The 26,977-nt window shown below is 46.8% G+C and overlaps 2 protein-coding genes across 8 annotated transcripts in view; both read right to left on the reverse strand.

Annotated features, from left to right (window-relative positions):
* ADSS1 (adenylosuccinate synthase 1) overlaps positions 1-15,386 on the reverse strand; it is a 70,456-nt gene extending 55,070 nt beyond the window's left edge. The window contains exon 1 of the mRNA XM_083167811.1: positions 15,131-15,386. Coding sequence (XP_083023937.1) covers positions 15,131-15,304 — 174 coding nt within the window. The 5' untranslated portion in view covers positions 15,305-15,386. The remainder of the gene's footprint in view (positions 1-15,130) is intronic.
* A 5,161-nt stretch (positions 15,387-20,547) lies between these two features.
* INF2 (inverted formin 2) overlaps positions 20,548-26,977 on the reverse strand; it is a 93,155-nt gene continuing 86,725 nt past the window's right edge. For all 7 annotated transcript variants that reach the window (XM_083167807.1, XM_083167805.1, XM_083167804.1 and 4 more), the window contains one exon: positions 20,548-25,608. Coding sequence is in view for 1 of the 7 variants with exons in the window: in XM_083167805.1 (XP_083023931.1) it covers positions 25,577-25,608 (32 nt within the window). In the remaining 6 variants the exon portion in view is untranslated. The remainder of the gene's footprint in view (positions 25,609-26,977) is intronic.

The following is a 26,977-nucleotide window of genomic DNA, read 5'->3' on the forward strand; positions in this document are numbered from 1 at the left end:
GGGAAGGGAGTTCCACCACCTCTCTAGGACCACTTTAAGCACTAATTGGGACTGGGATTAATGGTGTAATGCCCTCATAGTAAGATTAAAGGATTAGATCCATCTCTCAAACAGAAACACATCACAGAACCATGCTACGGCAACCATGACTCCATTTCAGTCTGTGACGTCATACTGAACAAGGGTTGGTAGGGGTGGGGGGTTTCATCATTTGGAAGACAAGAATGGGATATGGCTCTTTAGGCCCCATTACCACATTGAATTACCTATATTGGCTCACTATTGGCTGACAGCAGAGACATTGACAACCCATTTCAGCAATTAGATTGCCTATTGCTGAATAGGGGCAGAACCTGCAAAGTGCTGGTTAATAGAATCTGAACATTTGGTTATCCAGACACATCAAATGGTTTTTGCATTTAGCAACCCACTGTGCATTTACTATTTTGCAAGCTCATTATATATATATATATATATATATATATATATATATATATATATATATATATATATATGGAAAACAAGAAATATGGAGAGCGCTTTTACCACCTAATGGAACTTCCACCAGTTGTAGTCATATACAGTACAATAACCCAATACAATGTGTAATCATAAAACCAGAATGCTTTATTAATGTTTCAAAGGCCACATCTGGACATTGTATCCTTTTCGGAAATACGATATCAATAACCCGACGCGTTTCGTCTTGAAAAAGACTTCATCAGGGGTTTTACACCGATGTTCAGTTGTAGAATGGGTACGGTGCGTATGGGTATCAGCAATATACAGTTCAATTTCTATAAACAGCTAAATTTCTGATCTACGTGGATAATGCTTAACAAGAGCTATCTGCAGACACATTGTATTGGGTTATTGTACTGTATATGACTACAACTGACGGAAGTTCCATTAGGTGGTAAAAGCGCTCTCTATATTTCTTGTTTTCCATGTTCATTGTTGCCATTGTTGCCTCCCACTAACAGGGGGGGTCTTAGAGTAGCTGCTTACACTATTAGGGCGCACGTGGGGTCATTCTTTGGATATATATATATATATATATATATATCAATCATATATTTAGCCAGATCTGTCACTCATCCCCTGTGTGTATAACGCTGGGCGGGGTTACAAGAGTGATTGACAGCATTATACACACACAGCTTCTGCCTTTGGACACCCAGTGTGAAGAGCGCGATGAATCACCTAGTATATATATATAGTTTATTACACTGATTTGTTTGTTATTGTGTATTTTGATTACTTTGGGTTATTCTGACTGCATTACTTAAATTACAATTTCAGTAAAGAAAACATTTTAAGTGACATAACAAATCACTTGGCCCCGCCTCCATGCCACACTACTCTGTGATTCGTGGGCTGTGTAGAGGGTGATGCTAAATGATGATACCCCCGTCATTTTAGCCCCGTTCCCTCTCCATTAGTGTGGCCAATCCCAGGATCGGGATCGGCGGGATCCCGGGATTTGGCCTAAAAAAGTCCGGGATTTCAATCCCGGGATTGGAGAATCCAGTCCTGGGATTTCGGGATTAGACTGCGCATGCGCAGTCTAATGCCGGGCAGCGTCTGAGCACTCTCTTAGACGCTGCCCGGCTGTTCCCGTAAACTGACCCGGCATGCGGCCTGACAGTAGAGGTCACGCTGCGCAGGCCACACGTCACCAGTGACCGCCCGCCTACCCGCCGGCCTGCCTTCGCCTGCCCGCCTCTTCTCCGCTGCCCGCCTGCATGCCAGCCTGCCTCCGCCCACCTGCCTGCTGTCTTCGATGGAGGTGCACTTGCCGGGAGGCACCGTGCACCTCCAAACCCACTCCCGGCTGCCCGCCCGCTCCCTTATGTAAGTAGATGTGCGGGTCGGCCAGGGTGGGTCCTTTTTGGTTTGGATTCCAATCCAGGGATCCCGGGAATCCTGGGATTGAGCATTTTTCAATCCCGGATCCCGGGATTGAAAAAATGCCCCGGGATTGGCATCCCTACTCTCCATGGACCCGCTATTTGCACTATTTAATCAGCTGGGTAGGGGGGGTGTGTGGGAGGTGGACCTGATTTACAGGAGCCTTCCGGCCATTCTGGGAGGGTAGGCAAGCCTGTGCTGGGCCCTGTCTCCCCTCACCTTGAGCATAGTGTAGCACATGAGAGTCTGACGTGAGCAGAATCCATCTCCACACACAGCAGGATACAAACACTTTGTAATGCCAGGCAGCATGGAGCAGCGCACGGTAGCCAGCAATGTGGAACGAGCAGCAGGTAAACCAAACCTCTCTAGTCACAAAGCCAACAGGAGTGCAGAATGGCTGCCGGTTTATATATCCCCCAAATGGCCCAGCCCTCTATTTACATTTTGCAAGATCTGTCCGATAAATCTGGTGCGCTTTTGTCAGCGTTCGATCATGTGATTCCACCGGATTTCTGATCATAAGGGACATGCGATAAATCACATTATCGTTTGCACAACAAAAGGCAAAAAAAAAAAGATCATCGCAAGCTTCAAGGGAAATCGGGGCCCAATATCGAGTCAAATGCAATCGCACAAGTGTATGGGTTATGTAGATGTGTGCGTAACAAAAAACTCACGGACACCTGTGCAGCATCAATCAGGTGCGTCTTTATTCCAGTTCCGGCTAACACTGACTGCCCGGCCAGCCGTGTGACCGGAAGTGATGTCATAACCTGGGTACTACAAAGACCAAGATGCATCAGATGCATCTACATACCCCCTTTTAACTGAGGACACAACATGCATGAATATAACAATTTAAAAAAACAATAAAGACAAAGATGAAGGGATCACTAAATGGCAAAGTCTTGGAACTTGGGATTGGGCTTGGACACCCGCCCGGACCTGGTGATGGTGTGCTGTGAGCCCATGGAATTGTCCTGGACAGTTTGGGAGGGCTCTGCCACTGGTAAGGTCTCTGGGATGGGATTGTCCAAATGATGTGAATCATCACTAGCATTGGTTGCAGCAGTGGCAGTAACTGATGGACCCGGCTGTGCAGAGTCCTCTTCAGCTGTACTCAGCAGGTGCCGGCGGTTGCGCTCGTACAAGGCATCATCAGACTGCCCCACATAACTGTTAGGACGCTCTGCTGGACGCTGCACCACTGCTGTTCTGTCAAAACCTTGCTCAGTCTGTATGTGTACCGGTTGGCCTGGAGAAAGTGGTGGCAGGCGATGTGCAGATCTGTCGTAGGACGCCTTGGAGCCTGTTCTGCGTCTGTTGATGCAATCACTCACTTGGGATTCCACTCTGGGCCGCAGGAGCTGCTTTGCCATGGGGAGCACCGTACGGGTGCGCCATGTCAACAAACACTGTGCAGGGGAGGGTAACCCGTCTCTGGGTGTGTTTCTCAGGTTGAGCAGGGCTAGGTATATGTCTGAGCCATCTCGTGCACACTTCTCCATTAAGTACTTTGCTGAGCGAACTGCTCGCTCCACCAACCCGTTGGATTGTGGATAGTGAGGACTGCTGGTGATATGTTGAAAGTCCCAAGTATTGGCAAACTGTGAACTCTCTGCTCTTGAATTGCATGGCATTATCAGTGATGAGCTGTTGCGGGGTGCCATGTGCTGCAAAGTGCCTTTTAAGTTTTGATATTACCATCAGGCTTGTGGTGGTGGTGAGATAGTTAATCCTTCCCCCTCCATTCAAATAAGTCAGCCGCCAGGATGGACCAAGGAAGGTCCGGGATGTCGTGGAGCAGCATGGGCTCCCGTGGCTGATGTGGGCACAGGGCATTGCAGGGGGCACAAAGAGACACGGACCGTTCAATGTCACCAGACATAGAGGGCCAGAATGCAGTTTCTCGGGCCCTGTGCTTGGTGGCCTCCAGGCCTGCATGGCCCTGGTGCAACTGCTGGGTGTATGAGGACTGTAGAGCGGCTGGGATCACAAAGCGGTGACCTCGCATAATGACACCATCAACTATGGTGAGTTCATCCCTCATGCAAAAGAAGGGACGTAGATAGTGGGGCAAGTCTCTGGATGAGGGTGGCCAGCCATTGAGGATGACATCAGCAAGACGCTGGGAGAGCTCATCTGTGCTGGTGGCTGCACGCAGCTCCTCTATCCGTTTGGTGGGAAGGACTTCTACAGCCATGACCTCGAACTCGTCCTCAGGGCTGCCCAAGTCAGTGGAAGGCAGGAATGCCCTGGACAATGCACCAGCAACATACATTTCTTTACCTGGCTTGTAAATAACGTTCAAATTGTACCTTTGGAGCTTGAGCATCATGCTCTGTATGCGGGATGAGGCAGAGTGTATGGGCTTCTTCAGGATGGTGATCAGAGGTTGATGATCTGTTTCAATCACGACAGGATGGCCATAGATGAAGTCATGAAAACGTTTGCAAGCAAAGACAAGCGCCAACAGTTCTTTTTCGATGTGTGCATATCTTGTTTCCGTGTCAGTGAGGGCCCACCGGCTTGCGGTGTTGGAGGCAAACAGCCCCGAGGCCATTTTGTGAAGCATCAGCAGCTAGGACAACAGGATCATGCACGTTGAAGTGTTGCAAAACTGGCGGGTGTGTGAGCATGGTCTTTAGTTGGTTGACAGCAGCTGTGTGTGTGTCCAGCCAACACCATTCAGAGTCCTGGTGCAGTAGCTGCCGCAAAGGTGCAGTGGTATTGCTGTATTGTGGAAGAAACTTGGATAGGTAGTTGGTCATCCCCAGGAAGCACTGGACAATTTGTCTGTTGGGAGGGGCATCTGCAGGATGGCAGAGACCTTGTTTGAGTCTGGCAGGATGCCCTTATCGGTGAGGATGTGGCCCACGTATGCCACCTCTGTAACTCTGAACCTGCACTTGTCAAGGTTGAGCTTGAGGTTGAGGGCGCAAGCCCGTTGGAGTACCTGGTGGAGGCGTTGATCATGCTCCTCTCTGGTGCAGCCCCAGACGAGGATGTCGTCAGCGATGATGTCACAGGGATAGCCAGTTAACAGTTACTCCATGCATCGCTGGAAAACTTCGCTGCCTGTGGTGATGCCATAGGGCATGCGGAGGAAGACATAGCGCCCAATGGGGGTCATGAAGGCAGTAAGCAAAGAAGAGGCTCTGTACAGAGGGATCTGCCAAAACCCACATATGGCATCCAGGGTGCTAAAGACGGTTGCACCTGGCATGTCAGCAATCACCTGCTCGATGGTGCGGAGCGGGTGGTAGGGGCGTAAAAGTGCCTTGTTTAGGTGTACTGGGTCAATGCATAAGCGAATAGTCCCATCTTTTTAGCAGCTGCTACCATTGCAGACACCCATTATTTAATCGGTGCAATGACACCCAGCTGCGTCATTCTGATTTTGTCCTTCATTGCAATGGGGACTCTGCGGGGAGCACAAACAGCGGGGGCGATGGAGTCATCCAGCCTCATATGGTATGTGATGGGCAACTTTCCTAGTGTGCTGTTATCAATAAGTCTTGGAAGTCTTTCATCTCTGGGACAGTTATTTGAATAGCGTGTACATCAGGCCCCAGTGTCAACAGGCCCAGTTTCATGCTGTCCGGGAGGCCAAGTAATGATTTAACTTGTTGGTCCACGATGTGGAAGAGCAGCTCAGCACGGGTGAACTGTATTTTTGTGGTGCCGAGTGTGGCGATGACCTGGCCTCCATATGCTATTAGATTGATTCTGTCCTGTGGGTTGATCTGTGCAGCAGGGTCTAGCTCGCGTAGCTGTCTGCGTGACATGACGTTGCACTTGGCCCCTGAGTCTATCTTGACTGTGGCCACTGTTGGTGTGTTTGGTCTTGAGCTTTATAAATATCTCACCCCTCTCATCAGTGTGGTCGACACTGTCACAGACTGTTGTGCGGGCTGTGCTGTGCACCAGGTCTGTGTCTACCTGGCTGACCTGCCTGGATGTGCAGCTGTATCGGGGCTCTGACTGCTGCTTTGGGGGTATCTGGTCTTTAGAGCTACAGCACCTGGCGAAGTGACTCCATTTGCCACATGCATTGCAGCGTTTATCATATGCGGGGCAGTTCTGCTTGCCTGGGGGGTGCTGTGCTGCGCAGTTCCCACATGAGGGTGAGCGGGGTGCGGTGGCCGCCATGACACATACTTCAGCGTCCCTCTTTAACTCCCTTGTGCCCTTTTGTCACGGATGAGTTCATCTGTGAGTGTCCCAAAGTTGCACCTCTTGGCCAGCAATTTTAGTGTGGAGGCGTATGATTGCATTTTGTATTGTATAGAATAATCTCTGGTTTACTTACTAGTTAGATGGGGCTGGTAAGTAGGGTGACCAACTTTCCATAGGGCCAACCCGGGACAGGGGGTCGCGGGCTCGACACCCTCCCCCCTCCCTCCCCCTCACAGAGTGACTCACCCGGCCGCATATCACACTCAGCAGCACAGAGCAGACTGACGACCGTCTCAGAGAGTCGCAGAGTCGACTCACAGGCTCCAGCCTCCAGCAGCCTTCGGGTCACCGCCTTCACCTTTCTCCTCCAGTCAAGCCAGGGGCTCACCAGCACAGGCAACAGCAGGTCATTAACGCAGCGCCGGCGCCGTGCTCACAGTAATGCTGCCTGACCGCAACCGCCCCTGGCTGGCTGCACAGCATTACTGGGAGAGTGGGAGGGGACGCGGTCACGCGGCGGCCGAAATAACCAATGATGGGGAGGCGGTGACGCACACCGCGTAACAGCTTCCCCTCCCACACTCCAAGTCTAATGCTGTGCGGCCAGATAGAGCAGTCTGCTGCCCGGCACGTCACCAGGCAACACCAACAATTTAGTTAAAACGGGACTTTCTGCGTCCCGGGATGGGTTTGGCCGGGACGCGGGATTTAGGAGGTCTAAATCAGGACAGTCCTGGCCAAACCGGGACGGTTGGTCACTCTACTGGTAAGCGTTGTACTTGATTTTGACATAATGGGGGAAATTTACTAAGATGTGTATTCTACTTCACGTGATGTTGCTTTGGGCAACCAATCAGAATCTACTTCTTATTTATGTAGCACCCTCTAAGATAGTAGACAGGATCTGATTGGTTGCCCATGGTAACATCACATGTGAAGTAGAATACACATCTTAGTAAATTTCCCCAATTTGTCATGCACATATTGTCTGCATGAGTCACAAACACATTACTCAAACCCAAATACACATTTCTGTCACCAAAAAAAAACCATTTCCATTGCGGACACTGGTAAAAAGCGTAGGCTTGTGTTTACCTCCAGTCTAACTGCTTAGTAACTACCGTCTTTCCCCGATAATAAGACACTGTCTTATTTTTTTTTTTCCCTCAAAAAAGACCATAGGTCTTATTTTCGGGGGAGGGCTTATTTTAATAGACCTTGACCTAGACCTTATGAAATGCCCCACAATTTAATGTGCCCCCCTGCGCCTTTAAGAAATTCCCCACTGCCTTTATGAAATGCCCCACAATTTGTGCCGGTATTTTACATGCCCCCACCTGTTTTTTTGAAGTTCGTTGATGGCGTGGTGTGGTGAGCAGCAGCCAGCCAGCCAGCCAGCCGGCCAGTCAGTCAGTCAGCCGCGTGATGTGCGCGGCGCGATGTGCGCGGCGTGACGTCACGCCGCGCCTACCGCAATGCATCCCTGGGAACGGGAGCTGCGGTGCTGCTGGTAAGTGAGCGGAGGGCAGCGGGGGTCAGCGGGGGCAGCGGGAGTCAGCGGGGGCCGAGCGGAGGCTACACATTAGGTGTACACACATTTACATGGGGAAAATGGTAGGTCTTATTTTCGGGGGAGGGCTTATTTTGGACCAGCGTCCAAAATCTGGGGTAGGGCTTATTATCGGGGTAGGGCTAATTATCGGGGAAAGACGGTATGTCAGCGCACCACCCAACTCTGTTCATTATGCTGAGGTGGGGTGAATGGAGCAGTTGTACAGTAGATTTGAGGGAAGACACAGGACACATTTGGCAGTGTTTCCTCTGACTCACACTTGAAAGATCATGTCTACAACACACACATACACAGGGGGTAATTCAGACCTTCTTGCTAGGCTGCATTTATACGGAGCTTAGCGAGCAAGTTAATGCAGCCCTGTCGCCCCTCCACGCTGCCTGAATCCCCTTGCTACGCTGTGAGTGCATGAATTTTCCTCTGCTCGCAGCCAAAAGGTAGCCCAAGACGGGCATCTACAAATTGGGGGCAGGAGCTGATGTCATGTGATGTCAGCCACCCTTCCCAGGTAGGCGGGGCCCCCCCAGTGTCTCTATGGGCACGCCCATGAAACGCCGGTTGTCCACCCCGGAATGCCCCCTGCCTGTCAATCGGGCTCTGCGGGGGGCTGCACATGTCCATTACCAACTATGCATATGCGCAGACCGCCGCCATCTACACAGGTGCCGAATTCGCTGCCCTACGAGCAGGTCTGAATAACCCCAAAAGTACACAGACTGCAAAGTGGCATCTGGCCACTAGTGAGATCCTCGCAACTCTGCCAGTGAGTCTACAGCGGTATAAATTCCAGCAGTTTAAAATAATAAATCCCTAATGCACACTTATGCAAATGATATTTCCATGTAGAAAAAATACTGGGAAATATTTTAATTGCATTTTTTTTTCTATTAATCAGTAGCTGCTCATCGCTGTGGCAGAATATAAATATTCTATTAATACGTACAACACAAAATGAACGTAGAGTTACAGAAACAGAAACACCAGCAATCAGCAAGTATAATGCCAGACTGGCGCTGCGCAGAATTTGTTATTATGTCTTAGTTCCGCTGCACAATGACGACTGATTACTTTTGTTTCCTGCATAAATTATAACCTGCTCAGTTTATATAGAAGCAGAACGGGCGGTAATAATATTGGTGCCAAAGTAAAATGTGGACTGTATGTCATTGTTTTATTTTGGCAGACACAATAAATACTGGTGTCGGCAGGGGATATGGAGGTGCAGGGGTGCCAACCATCCGTGAAACTTGCCCACAATAATTTCTAGCCACCCCAGCAGTGTTCCCTGCAGCCCATACAGTACATATGCAGATAGGACTCTGGAGAATAAACCCATGAGTCATATAATGGTAAAGGACAGCTCTTTCCGCAAGAAGAACCACTGCAAGGCCTAGTGCTGGTTACAAGGTTAGGGGGAAACCCATGCTATTAGTTCTAGTTTTTTGCATTTTACGATATAATATAGAAGCATGCACAGACCCTAGGGATTTTTGGAATGCTTGGCCTAAAGAGACTTCCTATCGGGCTCCAGTCACCTATCAGGTCAGCAACGCTGCATTCTGAAGCCCCACCAGGTGACTCACTGCCTACACCAGCGGCTGACGACCCAGGTAACAGGTTTTGTGGTGACTGAACGCCGGCTGTTCTATTTAGTGCACTGATTCTGACATTCAATTGTCTTTATCCGTGGGTATGGTGAATTTTGGCACCGTACATCATTCCGACATTCATATTGTTGACACGGTTATATAATGACAGCCAAAAAGTAAAAAATTTTTAGGGGGTGTCTTTGTCGACATGGGTCGACATGGACACCGTATAAATGTACTGCATCCTCTCGCATGGCTCGCTGTGCTCGCCACGCTTTGGCGCACTATTATAATCGAACTCCCCACTTGGATCGTGAAGTAAGAACAAGTTGGTTTCAATGAAAAAAATAATGAAAAACTCATGTCTACTTTTTGACCCGTCGACAGTTTAAATGTCGGTATTTTGACCTTGTCGGTATTTTGACCATCGCCCAATGGCCATCGGGATTTTGCATTCCACCCGTCTTTAGCAGCATCCACTGCTCTATTGCTGGCGGACTACAACTAGCACAGATGAGTTGCGATGTCAAATCTGCGCACGTGACCTTTTCACTGTTGGCCTTCCTATTGTCCACCTAATGCTTGTCGACCTATTTTATGTGTGGACCTAAGCCCTGGCATCCTTTTGTGGTCGACCTTATACATGTCGAATTTCAAACTGTTGACCCTATGACCCCTACCCGTTGGAAGTCTACTCAACTCTCTGTCACTCTCCCCCGGATAGATTGATATATACATTACTTGGCGTCTTCCCCTGCCGCACAGGTGTGTAGTGACTAACTCTTGTTGGTATGAGAACAAGCAGACAGGACAGCCACAGCTATGCCTCCGTTCCAATTAGGAGTGGTGTAGGCGACGCCCGCTATGTGATGTCATAACATCATTCGTACACCTGTAATAACGCCCTCCATCGCCTCCGATTCATACTGATTTCCTCCCCTAGATTTTGCATGTTAGTTCACAGCCCACTATGGGTGCGTATTAAAATCTGCACTGTATGGGCAGGAAACGGTCATTGGGTCACCAGCATGTTGGTCATTATGTCGATACCATTAGGTCGACATGCATTTAGGTCAACATGAGTCTCGGTCGACATGGGTTAGGTCAACAGGTCGACATGGGGTTTTTCACATTTTATTGAGCCGACATGTGCTGACAGGTGGTATTTCATGACCTACCATCCACTAGGGCGTGGTGGGAGAATAAAATAGTGTGCCGAGCGTAACGAAGCATGGAGTTTCAGTGTCCATGTCGACTGTGTTGACATTCGGGACAAAATTTTTGAAAAACCCTATGTCGACCTACCCCCATGTCGACCTAACCCTTGTCGACCTAGACTCATGTTGACCTAATGGTGTCTGTCTAATGACTGTCAACCAACATGCTGGGGACCTAATGATCCATAACTGTATGGGCAACCTTATCTACTGTATAGAGAGCAGGTGGTAGATTTTCAAAAGTTTCTAAAGGTGTTGGCATTGCCCATATGTTATGTACCAATCATTTTCTAGAATGCTGTACAGAAATAACAGATAAAATGTAACAAAACAACTTATCTGCTTTAAAATCTTGAGAATATCTACCCTGGGTCTGAGAAGTAAAGCAGAGACCACAATGAAGGTTGTCACCAAAGCATCGGGCCTGGGAGACAGAGGAACTGTGGTGTTGCAGCCAGTGGGGGAGATTTGAGGGTGGGGGGTGAGTCAGGGAGGAGGGGAGATGATAAGTTCTGTATCTTTAGGTAGCACTGAGCGTCCATGTGGAGATAGCAAACACCCAGTTGGTCAGACGAGATACAGCAGTAAAAGCAAAGAGGCCACGACATCTAAATAACAATTGTCGCAGAAACTTGTCCTTAATGCTGTAAAAATACTTTTTGGGGAATCTAGGTTATATTTGCCCATTAGCTATCAGTTATTTTACTGTGCAAAAACTTTTCTGCAGTAGATGCACCACATGTGATCAACACCCAAAGGTCCTGAGCCAGTTAACATAGCAAGCTTTGATTAATATCTGCAAATGCACAAAAAAGTGGGCACACATACTCGTATGCAGATTATATGGGCACACATACTCGTATGCAGGTTTGGATGGTGTAGGTTCGTCCCAGTTGTCTGGAAGCAAGATAAATATTGGAGCCCCCACCCACACAGCACCTAATATAAATACATGTATGCATGTTATGTATATTATGTTTAAAATAAAGTCAGTGGGACATCTATGCTCCTGCTAGGAGGAGGAGTCAGCCACAGAAGTGATATAGACGGCTTTAAAGTAACTGATTCCAGCTTGCAGGGGAGAAGAGGTGCCCTTTTGGGAGCAGGAGCCCGGTGGCAGATAACTCAATTGTCTCTCAGAGTCCCTCTGTCATGGCACTTAAACAAACTGCCAACTGGACAGGTATAATGGAGAAGGGAAGGTACATAAGGAGTCAGACATAATATAAGTGAAGCAATAGTGCAATTGCATTATAGCGAACCAATGCACACCAGTACCCAGACACCATAGGCGAATCTAGAATTATGGTAATGAGTGGTCCCAGATCCAGATATAAGCGAAGGGGGACCTTTGCGCGGCGCAGCCGCGCGGCAAAAAGTGGGCGCGGCCTCATGGGAAGGAGGCGTGGCATCACAAAAAGGGTTGTGGTATTACACTTTAGACCATACACAGTAATGCCCATTACACATTTTAGCAAACTCCGTAATACCCATTACACATAAAGCCACACACCGTAATGCCAATTACACATAAGGCCACACACCGTAATGCCCATTACACATAAGGCCACACATCATGATGCTCATTACATACTATATAACAAACCATAATGCCCATTACATATTTGCCACATAAGTGCTGCTTACCTATGGGTTCTTGCTTGATGGCACCATAGTACCCATTACACATGATGCCGCACACCATAGTACCCATTACACATGATGCCGCACACCATAGTACCCATTACACATGATGCCGCGCACCATAGTACCCATTACACATGATGCCGCGCACCATAGTACCCATTACACATGATGCCGCGCACCATAGTACCCATTACACATGATGCCGCACATCATAGTACCCATTACACATGATGCCGCGCACCATAGTACCCATTACACATGATGCCGCGCACCATAGTACCCATTACACATGATGCCGCGCACCATAGTACCCATTACACATGATGCCGCACACCATAGTACCCATTACATATGATGCCGCACACCATAGTACCCATTACACATGATGCCGCACACCATAGTACCCATTACACATGATGCCACACACCATAGTACCCATTACACATGATGCCGCACACCATAGTACCCATTACACATGATGCCGTGCACCATAGTACCCATTACACATGATGCTGCACACATATTGTCCCTTACACATGATGCTGCACACCGTAATGCCCCTTACACATTAAGCCACACATTCGTAATGCCCCCACATACCACCACTTGTAGCGTCCCTTAAGCAATTCCCCCAAAAGTGCCACTTACTGTAAATTTTTATATGAGCCTTCGCTGCTGCTGCAGGTAGAGATGGAGAGCGGTGCAGCTGCTTCTATGGGGAGAGGAGCAGAGCGCAGCGCAGAGCACGCTCCCACTCCCCTCCTGGTGTCCCCTCTAGCCGAGTGGACATTTGAAATATTGTGCGCGCTGTTGTTGTGCGTGACGTCGGGGGAGCACGCCGGGCGCCGGCACCACATGATTAAAGGGGGGGGGGGGTTGGGCGGGCTGAGGTGAAAGCAGGGAGAAGAATTGGAGCGGAAGCTGCAGGGGTGACCGTAATTGACAGCTGGGCAGAGAGCAGGGGGCTGCCCGGCTGTATTTAGAGCACTGCAGGTCACGGCTGTTTGAGATAATACCCCTTTCACAACAGAAAATGCAGGGATTTACCCGGGAATGTGGTCCCAGGATCATGCAGGGACATTCCCAGGCTGACCCCTTATACACCAGCCTAGTCCCTGCATTTTCTGGTGTGAGGGGGAGAGACAACCACTCCCCTCTCCCTACCCCCCTTTAACCAACCAGCTATATCTTTGGAACCAACTTACCCATTTACATGAGACCAGTATCATATTGAAGAACTTTTGAGTTGGCTTCTAATGATTTTGGTCCCGTGAAACTGGGCTGTTTGGTTCCAGAGAAATCTGCCCTCAAAGAACATAAACAGTCATGAAATTACATTTAAGAAATGAAAAAAAAAAACGGTTTAACCTCAATTTCCCTGGAACCAATTAACCCATATGGATCCAGCCTGGTATCATATTGAAGGCCCAGCGATTTGGGTTCGACTGAGATTAACCTCAAGCTTCAGTGATGCCGAAGGGGGAACTGGCAGCTGTTGAACTAGGTGGGGGTTGGAATTAGCGGGTCCCATGTTATCCTATAGGGAAAACGTTCCAGCTTTGCCTGGCAGTATCTCCGGTTTCCAGGGGGCTAGAGACACAGGGCTGGGCTAGTTGGAAAGCCCCTTACCTCAGCTACAAAATGGGCTAATGGGTGGTCCTGTGCACCCCCGGACCACCCCCTAGATTCGCCTATGCCAGACACATATACAGTACGCCTGAGAAAGTCATGTTATTTGAGGGTGGCCAATGCATGTGCAAATAGTGGCTAATAAATAATAATTGTTGCCAGCATTATCGGACTGCTTGTGATTGGCTGATTGTAAAGGCACCTTCGACCCTGATTGGTGCATATTTAATTCTTATACATGGCTTTGAGCAGAATTGTTCATTTTGTTTTGTACACGAGACAGGAAATTTTTATGATGAACAGTACAAGAGAAGTTTAATTGAAGTCTTATTGTGAAGGTGTAGTTTGCAAATAAAAAGCAGAAAACTATAACCAGGGGTGAAAAAGTATGTACCATAAGCCTGGCAAAAACCGGGTACATAGGCTACTTCTAATGACCTCTCGCAACAGTTGCAGCGTTGCGTTTACATTCGTGTCTTTTTTTAACCCTTTGACAGCCAAGTGAATTGGTCAAAGTTCTTGAGAAAATTGACAAGCAAACCGTTTTATCCATCCTAATGACCTGGAATGTCACCTTTTATAGGAAATATAATCTTTTTTACACAACATTTTTTATTTGAATTTATATAACAAATGTGAGCGACGCCGGCATTTTCTAGCCAATATTTTGCGCATCTCTCACAGAGATGTTGGCACGCAAAGGGTTAATAGTAAAATCCGCGATTTTGGGTTGAGGTGTCACCATCTGCCCTAAAGTAATCCAAACCCAATAAATCAGCGTAAAACATTTCCGCTATTTTATAGGACAGAATGCAGGACACGCAGAAAAGAACGGAAACGTATTCATCTGCATTATTTCCGCAGGCAGAACAAACATGGGACAGAAATCGCTGGCAGTTTTATAGCATGTTGCTCTATTTTTGCTCTTAGTTTTGCTCAGCGTAGTGGCTCACAGACTGGAAATCACTGTCCTAGAATTAATTATGGCTCCAGGACTAGGAGCTCAGAACCAATTAGAATTTAGCGAGAGGGGGAGATTACATAACCATTACATTGTCAGCTGGGAAAGTCACCCAGTTATGGATAAAGGTCAAGACAATAGATAATGAAAAGAAAACACAGAAGTTATCAAACCATAATACACAGGTTCTCAAACTTGGTCCTCAGGACCCCACACAGTCCACAGAATCGCAAGTGAAATAGTCAATGAGTGCACCTGAGATCCCCTGAGTTAGACCATGCAAAGTCAGACAGTAAATAGGGAAGGTTCACTGTGGGAGTAGCGGGATTACATTTTGGGACACAGCCTCAGATATGGACATTGGGGTGAGACACCCCCACCCCCCCCCCACCCCCCACACACACACACCCAAAAGGCATACCTGACACCTGCAGATAATATCAGAATCTGTAGCGAGCAGATCCACCACTTTCCCTTTGCCTTCGTCCCCCCATTGTGCCCCAAGGACAACGCTGACTTTGTTTCCGATATCGTGCCGCGCTCTCTTATGCCCTCCGGGATTGCTGCGGTCGTTGGAGGACCGTGTGCCAGACATAGCCCAGGCTGAGTGAGTGCTCTGCTATTCGGGATAGCTGTGTGCCCTATACACACTGTCACAAGACTCTGCAGCTACAGGAGCTGGGGGCAGACAGAGGGGGGGAGAAGGGGAGGGGATGAGAAACTGGCAGGGAGACAGGGAACTCGCTCACTTTGCCAAGGAGGAGGGAGGCAGGAGTGTGCAAGAGAGGGGGGCGCTGAGTGCTGAAGATAAGGAGGGGAGCAGGTGTTTAGGACATGACTGGCAGTGTCAGTAAAAGTAACGATTGTCAGTAAATTAGTTAAATATGTATCCTTGACTAAAATCAATATAAAACAATACTAACCTGTATTTAGAATATTCCTCTGTAAGGAACAACAAATTAAATAATAAAAGGCAAAAAGTTATTTTAAAGTCTTTTTTTTATTGTTTTTAATAGCAGAAACAAGTATCCTGAGTAGGATGGATACTTGTTTCCCCCCTTCCCCCCAAAATTAGCAACATACAATGGGCCTGATTCAGAGGTTGATTGCAAATGCATACAGTACCTCCCAACAGTTCAGGCATGGAAAGAGGGACAGCTGCGCGCACCCGAAATTAGGGGGCTCGGATGAGCAGCAAAGGGGTGTGGTCTATACATCACATCATTCCCATGAAGCCACTCCCCCATTTTCGCCACTGTGGGGGCCTGACCAGCAGCTCTGTAAGCTGCTGGCCAGCCCCCAGCCTCTCTGCTGCGAATGCGCACAGCGTCTATTTACTGGATGACAGGGGGGACTCCCAACTGCCCCCCTTCATCGGGGACGTGAGAACGCCCCAAAAACCGGGACGTTCCTGTGAAAAGCGGGACAGTTAGGAAGGTGGTATGCAAATGCAAAAACTTTCTCTAATGGACAAAACCATGCTGCACTGCAGGTGGGGCAGATGTGCGATGCAAGATGTGCAGAGAGAGAGTTAGATATGTGTGGGGTGTGTTCAAACTGAAATGTAAATTGCAGTGTAAGAATAGCGCAGCAAGTATTTACCCTGCACACAAACAGCCTGTAGCAAAGACTGTCCATTTTCTTTTTCACACAACATACTTTAGTTTTGATTGTTTTAGGTTCACACAGCAGGAACAGGGATATACCCCCCCCCCCCCACACACACACACACAGGGAGCTCCAGTCCCCCCCCCATCTCCACTATTAGTCAGGTGTCAGACTATACACTTACATTATACCTACTGTATATAATAATATACTATATAAATATAATATACTGCACAGTACAGTGGTGTATTTTCTGCACTGCATTGCCACACCTCCCAACGGTCCTGATTTTTGCGGGAATGTCCCAAAACACATTTGTGTCTCGCCACAATTCAAGTTGAGTTTATAGATAAATAGCAGCTCATGTACAATGTAAGTTTAAAATGAACATCTTGCCAGCATATCAAATAGGGAACAACAGGTAGTCATCTCTAACATCACGCTGAAGCCGCGGGGCTCCTAGCATCCCGTCGATAAGACTCCTGCCACCACGGTTACGTCACAGGAAGAACACGCCCAACTGGTTTCGTCACTCATCTGGACTTTGTCAGGGGGTGTGGCCATCACTGTTGGGTCTGTCTCTTAAATACCGTATACAGGAGGTAGCAAGCAAAAACGCCAGCAGCGGCAGCTACTGTATTCTCCCCTGAACCTGGCAGTGAGAGTCATTAATACAAATGATTGAAATCCCCCCATTCCTGTCCTTTGTGTGGAGCTTGTATGTCACTGGTAAGCCAAAGTCGGTCATTGGCCCTTATTCTAGTTGACTCGGACGGATGCATATTTTCGGACGGCCACCGAGTGTTCTTAGCCCCGCCTACCATACGGATTGCTCACACTGTCCGAATGCGATAAGACGCCAAGCGAACGGACCGCGAGTGGATGTTTCATGTGAACAACTCTCCCATCTGTGGGAACCTCCGCCATTCTCCGATGGTCGCTGACCATTTCTCCTTGCGAAAGCAGGGATATGGGCGGGCAGCTGGCATCCGGCTATGTCAGATATCCACCCCCCATACGTGCGTCACGGCCGGATTACCATATGCACGCCCAGCGTTTTCATGGGAACGCCCATGAAACGCGGGGCGTACACATATGGTAATGAGCCCGAACAGCCCTTCGCGCTCCTCTCCACCCCCTGTTCGGATTGTTCCGACCGATCGTTTTCTGTACGGAATTCATGCCGTATTCGGACGTGCGCGGCGTTCGCACATGTGCAGAAACGCCTCTTCACATGCGCAAACACAATACATCGCCGTCTGACCGAACATGCAGCCGTCCGACTCAATCAGAATAAGGGCCATTGTGAGGATGCTAACAGGCAATGGAATTTCACCAAATCCTTTTTAATTTCTAGAGCAGTTAAGTGGAGGTCAAGGATCGAACTTACGCTTCCAGATTCAAGACATATCGATTGTCCCCTGCAGACCCATATGAAGGTAATGGCAGATTCCCCATTCCAAGACAGAGCCGGCTGCTACTAGTCGGTGTGTGTGTCATTGGGGAAGTGCTTGAATGTCCAGTGTGAGGCCTTCTCCTAAACTGGTATCAGTTTAGATGGGTTTCGGAATTCTTCATTACAGACTGGGACTTTGACCATCAGATTATGGCACACATTCCTATACAATAGGCATGGCCACATCCACTATGGTGTAGTTCAACAACAGCTGGAGTGACAAGATTATCCATCACTGGTGTAGACGATAGACAATGTCTAGGTGGAGAGTCAATAGGTCAACCACTTATTGTCGACAGTGACTAGGTCGGCACCTCAAAATGGTCGACATACCCTACAGTAGGTCAACATTGACAGAAGGTCGACACAAGCTTTAGGTCGGCATGGTTGACATGAATAAGTGCTCAGCACACTTGGATAGTAAAGTATGAAAAACCACTTTTGTATTTTAAATAAAAAGTGAAAAACTCATGACGATCTTAAGCTAGTGTCAACCCTAGACATTGTTGACTCAGGGACAGCATACCCCTTTGTGGTGGTGGGTTCCGCTGTCATGTGTCTGGTGAAAATCTAAGTGCATCAAGTAAGTAAAAATGGTCATTTAGCTTAATTAGCTGAATTTCCTGCACAGTTAAACGAAGGGATGCAGATGCCAATCACTTCTAAGGTCGGAGCCTGGAGGCAATTTCCCATTCTCCTCATTACCAGGAACCATATTGGGCATGTGACTTGTTTCTTGACGTCTAGTAACTCTCCCTTTAGTCTTAATTTTTTTTTTAAATGGTATTTTTATTAGAGGTCAACAGGAGTCACAAATTGGTACAGAAACATTATCCAGATGTCCAAGCGTATTCAAGCAGATGGTTAGGAAGCCAACATGAGTAGGAAGAGAGAAAATACATTAAAATACATTATCATTTTATAGATGACCATCCACAAGTTGTGCGTGACACCGTGTGACCTGGTTTTAGTATAAATTTTGCTAAACAATAAAGCACAATTAATAGAACTAGAGGTCATGGGGGTAACGGGGTTAGGTGGGGGAGGTGAATGGCCTGGCTAGAACCATTACTAGAGAACAGGGAGAAGTAAAGAGCGAGGAAAGGAAAAGAGAAAAGCAGAGGTAATGAAGAAGGAGAGAAAGAAAAGTTTCCCCCAAAAAAGGAGGACCAGGGACCCCAAGTTTTGTTAAAAGATTTAGAGGAATGTCTGATTATACTTGTAATAAATTCCATTTGATGAACTGTCCAGACCCTGGATATGACAGAGGTAAGGGTGGATGGGAGGGGCTGTTTCCAATCAGCTGTGAGTTGGCAGGTAGCCGCTGAAAGGATGAGTCTGATCAGTTTATTCTGGTGATGTGTAGCCTCAGGTATTTGTAATGATAACAGAAAAAAACTTGGGAGCAGAGGGGAAAGAGAGTTGAAGGAGCCTCTAATCTTAATTTTAATCCATAGAGGCCTCTCTCTCCTAAATGCTCCAGGCCCCGCAAAGATCCAATACACCTCTTCTTGCACCACCAGCATTGCCCTCCTGGAGGGTAAAACCAAAATGTCAGCAAATATGGTTTGTCTGGGACGTATTCAATTCATAGGCTGCACAGATACTAGAGACAAACACAGAGAGTTCTCTCATGACAACTTGCCTTAAGTCTATACATTGTGCACTCCATAAATTAGATTAGAAATGTAAATCCTGAAAAGTCCCAGATCACTGCTTACAATCCAATACACCAATACTTAAGAATTATCTGCACCAACAATCAGGGCCGCAGAGAGAGGGGGGAGCGGGTACTAATAACCTGGGCCCAGAGGGGGCCTTGGCCTGACCCCCCCCCCCCTTCCTCCTCCATCCCCTCCCAGCAGCAGCACACATCTACAGCATGTGCTGTGCGGACAGCAGGCTCAGCATGAGCGTCTCACTGACAGCGTGAAAGCTCATGCTAACCCTGCTGGCAGCACAGCACATGCTGTAGGTGTGTGCTGCTGCTGAGGGGGGGGGGGGGGGACAATAACACCCCCCACCCTCGACTTCTAGAGTGTTTTTTCACCCCACCTAAACATTTTGGGGGTGTAGCCTAATCACAGGAGGTGACCACGCCTCCCATGCTTGGGCCACACACTCAAAATTTTACTGGGGCCCGGCCTACCTCTCGGCGGCCCTGACAACTATAATCACAAAAGTAGAAACTTGACGTTTTGTTTCAGCAGTTGCTAACTGGTTGCTATTGGTTACTGCACTTATGCTCTTTCACTATTTTATCAACCGCCTTTGCCTTTATGCTGGGTGGACTAAAGGTGCATACATACTGTACAATTTTTTTGACCAATTTTGTTGAAAGACATTTCCATTGAACCCAGTGTCCTGGACGAAAGATGTTGACAAAAGATATTGACGACAGATGAACGACGAATGATGATGCGCATACCCGCCAGTTGTTCATCAACTGTGCATGCAGCTCAATGTGGATATCTTTCAAAAAGAGCCTATAAACTGTAGCTAGATCTTTCGTCAATATCTTTAGTCAACATCTTTCGTCCACTCGGTTCAATGGAAATTTCAACAAAATTGGTCAAAAAAATTGTACAGTGTGTATGCATCTTTAGTGTGTGTTGGGTAGGATAATCCATTGGTAAGTGCATCAGAACAGACCAATAGGTGACACTGTACATCAAATATCTATACAGATTACATCACGAACCTAAACTCTCAGCATTTTCTTACTAACTGTATAATAATTACACGCAGGGCTATTAAAAGAAAATGGACACATGTTTATGCAAATAAAATAATTTATTAAGTTGGCAAATTGCACTTTGAAAAAAATTGATAGGAATCAACATTTTCTATTCCAAAAGATTCATATATACAGAACAAGCAATATACTACATGTTTAATGCAAAACAATTCAATATATATTCTAACGGTACAGAATCTAATAAACTTGGCTAAGCGGAATGTAGCTAACCTTAAAAATGATCGGTTCTCCAAGTTGGGTGACCAAAGTTTATTAGTACATAATGCTATGGTTATAGTGTATCTGTGCAACTTCTTCTATGTTCGTAAAGGCCCCTATACACTTATGCTATTTGGACCAATTTCACTAGATTCTGAAGGGCCGGGCCGGAGAGTTTTTCACATTTTTTGTCCCAAATTTTGCCGTCAGTCTACATGGATCCCGTATCAGTATTAGTGTACCACGTCCCTTCACATTGCTCGCTGCACTCCGCACCCTAGCGGATGGTAGGGTATGAAACCCCTCCTACTTTGGGGAAAAAAGGTGAAAAAGTCAAGCTGAACTTAGCCATGCCGACCGATTTAATGTGTCCACTTCAGCCCTGTTGACCTTTAGTGGTCAACCTTTATAGTTTCGACCTAGGTACAGTATCCCAGACCTGCTTGCGTGTCCGACCTCCGACCCCCTTCCGGTGGCGGGGAATGGGGTCACATGCAATACAACACTTGTCAAAGAACCGCTTGCTATCCTGCTGCCCGGGAAGGTCACGGTCATGGGGGATCGGACGGCCATACACTGCTGCGACATCTTGCAGCAGTGTATGCCCACCTTAAGAGAGGACTGCGATAGAGTAGACAGAGGTATAGAACCAGCCTATCAGCTCCTAACTGCCATGTTACAGGCTGTGCTTACAAAAAAATTTTCAGGAGTAGTTTGGAAGGTACTTTCTCCTCTCTTAGTACATCTCCCCTTCTGTTTGGTTTCACTTGCTCTCTCCTCTTCAACTCATCCTTCAAAGTAATCCAGGTTCCTCTGCTTGGGGACTATAACCACTAGGGGGCGCCTGGGCTGTGTATCTCAGATATGGCATATTATAGGGAAAGGACACTGCCACGCTGAACTACAGCTCTTAGGATTGTCTTTGTGTTGAAGACTTCCGAACACCTATACTATAATAATACTATAAGATTAGGTATCACCTTACTGTAGGTCACCTTTAAAAGAAAAAAAAAACGATAGAAAATCTTTGATTAATATCAGATACTTCTAAATAGCTGTAAGATAATGAGTATAATTGTCACTGTAATCTATGACCATTTTACGGTTCTGTACATAAATATCAGTGCAGCAATCTTTATCTCTCTTTACTACAGTAATACTAAATAACCAATACATGAATCCATTGGCATGGCCAGCAAGAGGATTGCTAGGTTACAGTGTGCCACTTAGGGGGCGGTGACTGTGTGGACCAATAGGAAGCGGTTATTCTGTGCAGTTACTTCCCCCGCCCAAAATCGAGCCCTGTCCAGAGACCATCCACCGTCACTTATCCACAACCATTTGGGTCTCAGAAATAGCGATGGCCATCGGCTGATTACGCATTGATGGATAACCATGATGGTTCAAAACCATTTGTAAAAGGAACCATTGATGAGTTCACCCACCGATAGTCATCCCTACTTTAAAGTTTAGTAAATCGCAGGCCAATCATGGTCTGGGGGCGGTGCTATGCTCAGTGTCCCAACACTCGTGAGAAATAATAAAAATCATCAATAGCTCTGTATCTTTGATGGTGGGAAACCATGTGTCTCTCCTCCGTCGAGGGTAAAAGTAGTTACCATTGGTTATAGACCATCGATGATTTAAATTCATCAATGTTCAATGGCCATCTCTATAGACTTTCCAGCCTTTTGGATCCCTTTGTTGTGGCCACCAGCAACGCATGTTCTACACGGCGGAGTAAAAGAAAAGCTGCACGATCAAGAGAATGAATGGAGCTATAATTGAAGTCCTGCTTATTCCATCTGCTCTCCAGATCTTGCTGCTTATTTGCATGGATCTGTCAGACGCATATAGGGGCTCATTCAGATCTGTTCATAACAGTCGGGGTTTGCACACTCCAGGAGGGCCGGGAAGGAAGAACACTCAAAATGCTGGGAGTACCCCTACAGATGCAGGCATGTCTAAGTCTACTTGGGGCCGGTGGCTGGTATCCTATGACGTCTACGCCCAGCCCTGATTCGGCGATCTGCGGCCATAACAAAAAAGTCACTCTAGACTGACTTTTACTAACAAACGGGTGAAAAATTGTTCGATGGGTCAAATGATATTTCACCCACACAGCCACACGGATGAAACATGCCAGGGGATGCATTAGCGTGCACATTCCCTTGCATGTTAGAGAGGGGATTGGGGATGGGGGGGGGGCCTTTGGTCGGGCAGCGTTTACCTGTTCATTAGGCTGTGAACAGGCCTGAATTAGGCCCATAGTTTGACAATCATTCGTCACAGCCAGTCCCATGTTAGTGGAAGGATTGCAGCATTCAATTGGAGTTGCCCCCTAACCATGATGAAAACACCTCTGGCTGTACAAAACACTGGATGAGAAAACGCCATGGTGACAATAACTCAATTGTCACAATGGGTATAGATACAAAGCGGTGTATGCATGGAGTATTTAATAATATCCCTTATACACCAAAACGCCAGGTCGCACCCGGCTTTTTGGACCCAGGATCAAGCCAAGTGCGACCCGGCGTTTTGTTGCTTTCACACCGGTGCCCCCCTCCCGGACCAGGCAGTTCCTGAGCTGCCGCCGCTTGGACATCATCTCCAAGCGCCGATCGCCGCTGCCAGGACCCAGACCGCTGCGCTGGGGGCAAGCCCAGCACTAAGGTAATCTGCTGGGCTGCCCCCAGTCCCCGTGCACACAGGCATCCATTCACCTCCTACGCTGCCGATGCTGCTGTCTGCAGAGTATAGCAGACAGCAGTGCAGTTTGTCTGTCTGTCTGTGCCCCCCCGGTCCGCAGGTTAAACATCCCCCATTGATGTAAATGGGAGCCGGATCAGATGACCTGGCGTACCCATTTACACCGCCCTCTACCCAGGTCCTGGCCGTGTTCTACCCAGGTCAGGACCTGGGTAGAAGTCCCGTGTAAAGGGACACTGCGTGTCACATTTACACCGCCGATGATCTGGGTCTGACCTGCCACTGACCCGGATTTTTTGGCGGTGTAAAAAGGGGTATAAGTCAGTGTTCTATCTTCGCAGTGAATGCAAGATACTCATGTTGGGATCACTTCTGCTTTTTTTCCTGGAAGGACCATGACTGCAAGAACTAGAATACAGAGAGCAGTCATGACCCATCCAGAGGTAAAGAGGAACACTTCCGCTAGTGCAATAGATTAGTGAGCGATTAAATGTAGCTTGAAATAATCAAATGTCATCACTGTGCGCTCACAGAACAAATGAAATAAATAGAATTGAACACTTTTACAGATCATGTGGGTATAAAAGAAAAAACAGCCATAAAGATGGCGGCTCTTAGAGATGAGTTAGTCAAAAGTCATTGTGCATTAACCCTCAGTGCCATCGTTGCTGTGAGCGATTCTCAAAATATCCACTAAAAATACCAGCATCAATCATACCATTTTTTTGCATAAATAAATGCAAATACAGCCAAGTCAATTCATTTTAGTTTAGTTAAATATTGCACCCAAAGAAAGAAGTATAAGCGTATATTTTAAGGCTCTCTCACGGCAATGTTGCAACTCAAAACTAGTTAGGATATCTTGAGCATACCTGGCAATATTGTGTAGGGCCAAATAGGGACTCCTGCGGCACACTTACGTAAAGTGGGCATGGCTTTACTCGAATGCTGCCATTTCAAAACCACACGTAATGTATCAACATTTGGGGGGGGGGGGGGGGATGCCCCAGCTCCACTGTCTCCTGTGAGACACAACGTCTGTCTACCACTAGTAGTAAGTGACAGTCCAAACCTGCCCCCTACATGGTACACTGTGGCCCCAAGGTGGTATAGTGGAAATGTCCCAAAAAAACAAAAAACGGGACTGTCCTGCAAAGATTAGGACAGTTTATTTGTTTTTTAATTAATCTTTTTGTGATCACATCTTCTCATGTACTCCTGTGTAAACTCACTTGTTCCAGCTGTTTTCCTAAGCAGGAATATTAGGTAACTCACCTTTAAAATTCAGTGCGCAGTGAGATACCATCTAGTTAATACATCTTATGTTTTTTTATTGTAATGTTATAGCAATTATTAAAACTGATATCATGATAATGATGACAACGATGTCACTGATTCGGTAAATGAATCCAAGTCCATCACCAGTTAATGCAAATGACCTTAATGTGATGCAATTGTGATTTAAATACAAGACGAAAAATAAAGGCGACTCACTTTGGGAAGGGACAAGGATACAGATGTATTAAGATAAATGCCAGGGTGATAAAGAGAGATAAACGTCCAGCCAATCACCTGCTAGCTGCCATGTTACAGGCTGTGTTTGAAAAAAGTCAGTAAGGAGCTGATTGGCTGGACGTTTATCTCTCCTTATCACCCCTGCATGTATCTCTTGTTCAGGCTAAATACATCTGCCCAGTGTATGTTACAAAGTATTAACACCACTGGCTAGGTTTAAGATACCTTCTATACAGGTCAATTTGCTTACATTAGTTCGCCATTTAATTGGCTTTGAAAAAGTTACTAAGTGCTTTAAACTAGAGTGCAGAGTATATTTATGTGTTTCCATCTCCAACCGGCCCAGTGCTGAGCTACAGAAAACAGGAACCGCTCCTCTGACCTCATCCATTGCCTGAACCAGAGAGCCAGCTTCGATTCAGGCAGCTGGGGGGCTGATTCAGGAAGGGGCTGTTCAGAACTGGAATGTAGAGTTTACAATTACATACTGTATATATGCCATTTAAAAAAATAAAAAATGATAAGGAGAAGAAAGAAAACTGGAAAACTATGAAACCATATGTATTCAACCATAGCTGAATCAGGCTAAGAGGAAAATAAGATAGAAGTTCCCAAGGAGGTCATGGTTTGTACATCTTCCGTGTCCTGAAACCTACAGTGAAAGGAAAAGAAAGAATTTTTAAAACAGATTGACCTGGTCAACATCAATGTCCGATTCAACCTGGATTGTATAAAACAGGCACTTCCTGATCTGATGCAACGTTTGAAAAAAAAAAAAAAACATGGTGGAGATGGCTGGCCATCGGTTACAGATACAAGAGGACCTGTGAACTCCCAGTGATCTGTAAGATTTTCCCATTGAGCTCTGTTCATTTTTATGTCATTAATCAGTGTCTATTGTACAATCTTACTATTTATCAGTTCATTCAACAGAACATTTGCAGAGCAATTCTTTTCTCGAAAATGTGTAGTACCACCTAGGTCAGGTGCACACTAAGTCCAGTTTTTAAGGATTTCAGTAGCTAGGATATCTCTTTTTCCAGCCAACCACCCCCCCCCCCACCCCCACGTACACACAGCCATTTAAAGTTGAATATTTCCATGTTCTGCTGGGTCTGTAATACAGCATTAGTGAAATTATAGTTGTATGTAATAACCCACTGGATCTAAGGGACTGCCATGTAGGTGTTTCCTCCCTTTGGGACTGCACATAGGGGTTGCAACTAGCAAAGTTTTTCCAGGGAAACCTCTGCTAAATCCTGAGTTCACATCCGTTTCTGCGAATGCAGATTACTCTTTTCAAATAGCTGATTCCGCAGCCACGAATCCCGGCCAAAGACAGCCAAAATTTAAAACTCAAGTCCTATTATATCCGATCAACAGAATGCCTACCTAAGTAAGGGAAAGAGTTCCAAGGGACCATTATTCTGGGACCAGTGTACAATCAGGAGGTCACTTGTATAGAAGGTCACATGCCTAGGAAGCAGACGTGATCCTTTAAGGCAGTGGTTACCAAACTCGGTCCTCAAATCTACCCAACAGTGCACATTTTGCCAGGTCTCCCCGCAGATTCACAACTGAAATAATTAGCTCCACCTGTGGATCTTTAAAAAGGGGTTAGTGAATAATGAGTGCATCTGTGCACCTTCCCGGTGACCTGGAAAATGTGAACTATTAAGGGTACATGACAGGGTTTGGGAAACACTGTGTAAATGGAACTGTACTTGCCGACCTAACGATTACCTCCTCCTAGAGGGAGGAAGTAAAAAACTGTGGACAGGACATGATAAAGCATGAATGAAATCATAAAGCCCCTGACCTACACCGTTCCTTAGAGGCATCTCCCAGAGATTTGCAAAGAGTAGTGATCCTGTGTTTCCTGCGCACCCTCTTGCTGCCTATGTCAAAAAACTTCCTGGTGTCTTCCCAAAAGGCACCAAAAGGACTTGAGTAGGAGGGTAGGTGGAAGTGACCTATGGCGCACTGAGTATAAATGAGTATTGGGTGAGAAGGATTTTTAA

The sequence above is a fragment of the Crinia signifera genome, chromosome 12 (assembly GCF_055691185.1).
Source record: "Crinia signifera chromosome 12, ASM5569118v1, whole genome shotgun sequence".
Taxonomy (NCBI): Eukaryota; Metazoa; Chordata; class Amphibia; order Anura; family Myobatrachidae; genus Crinia; species Crinia signifera.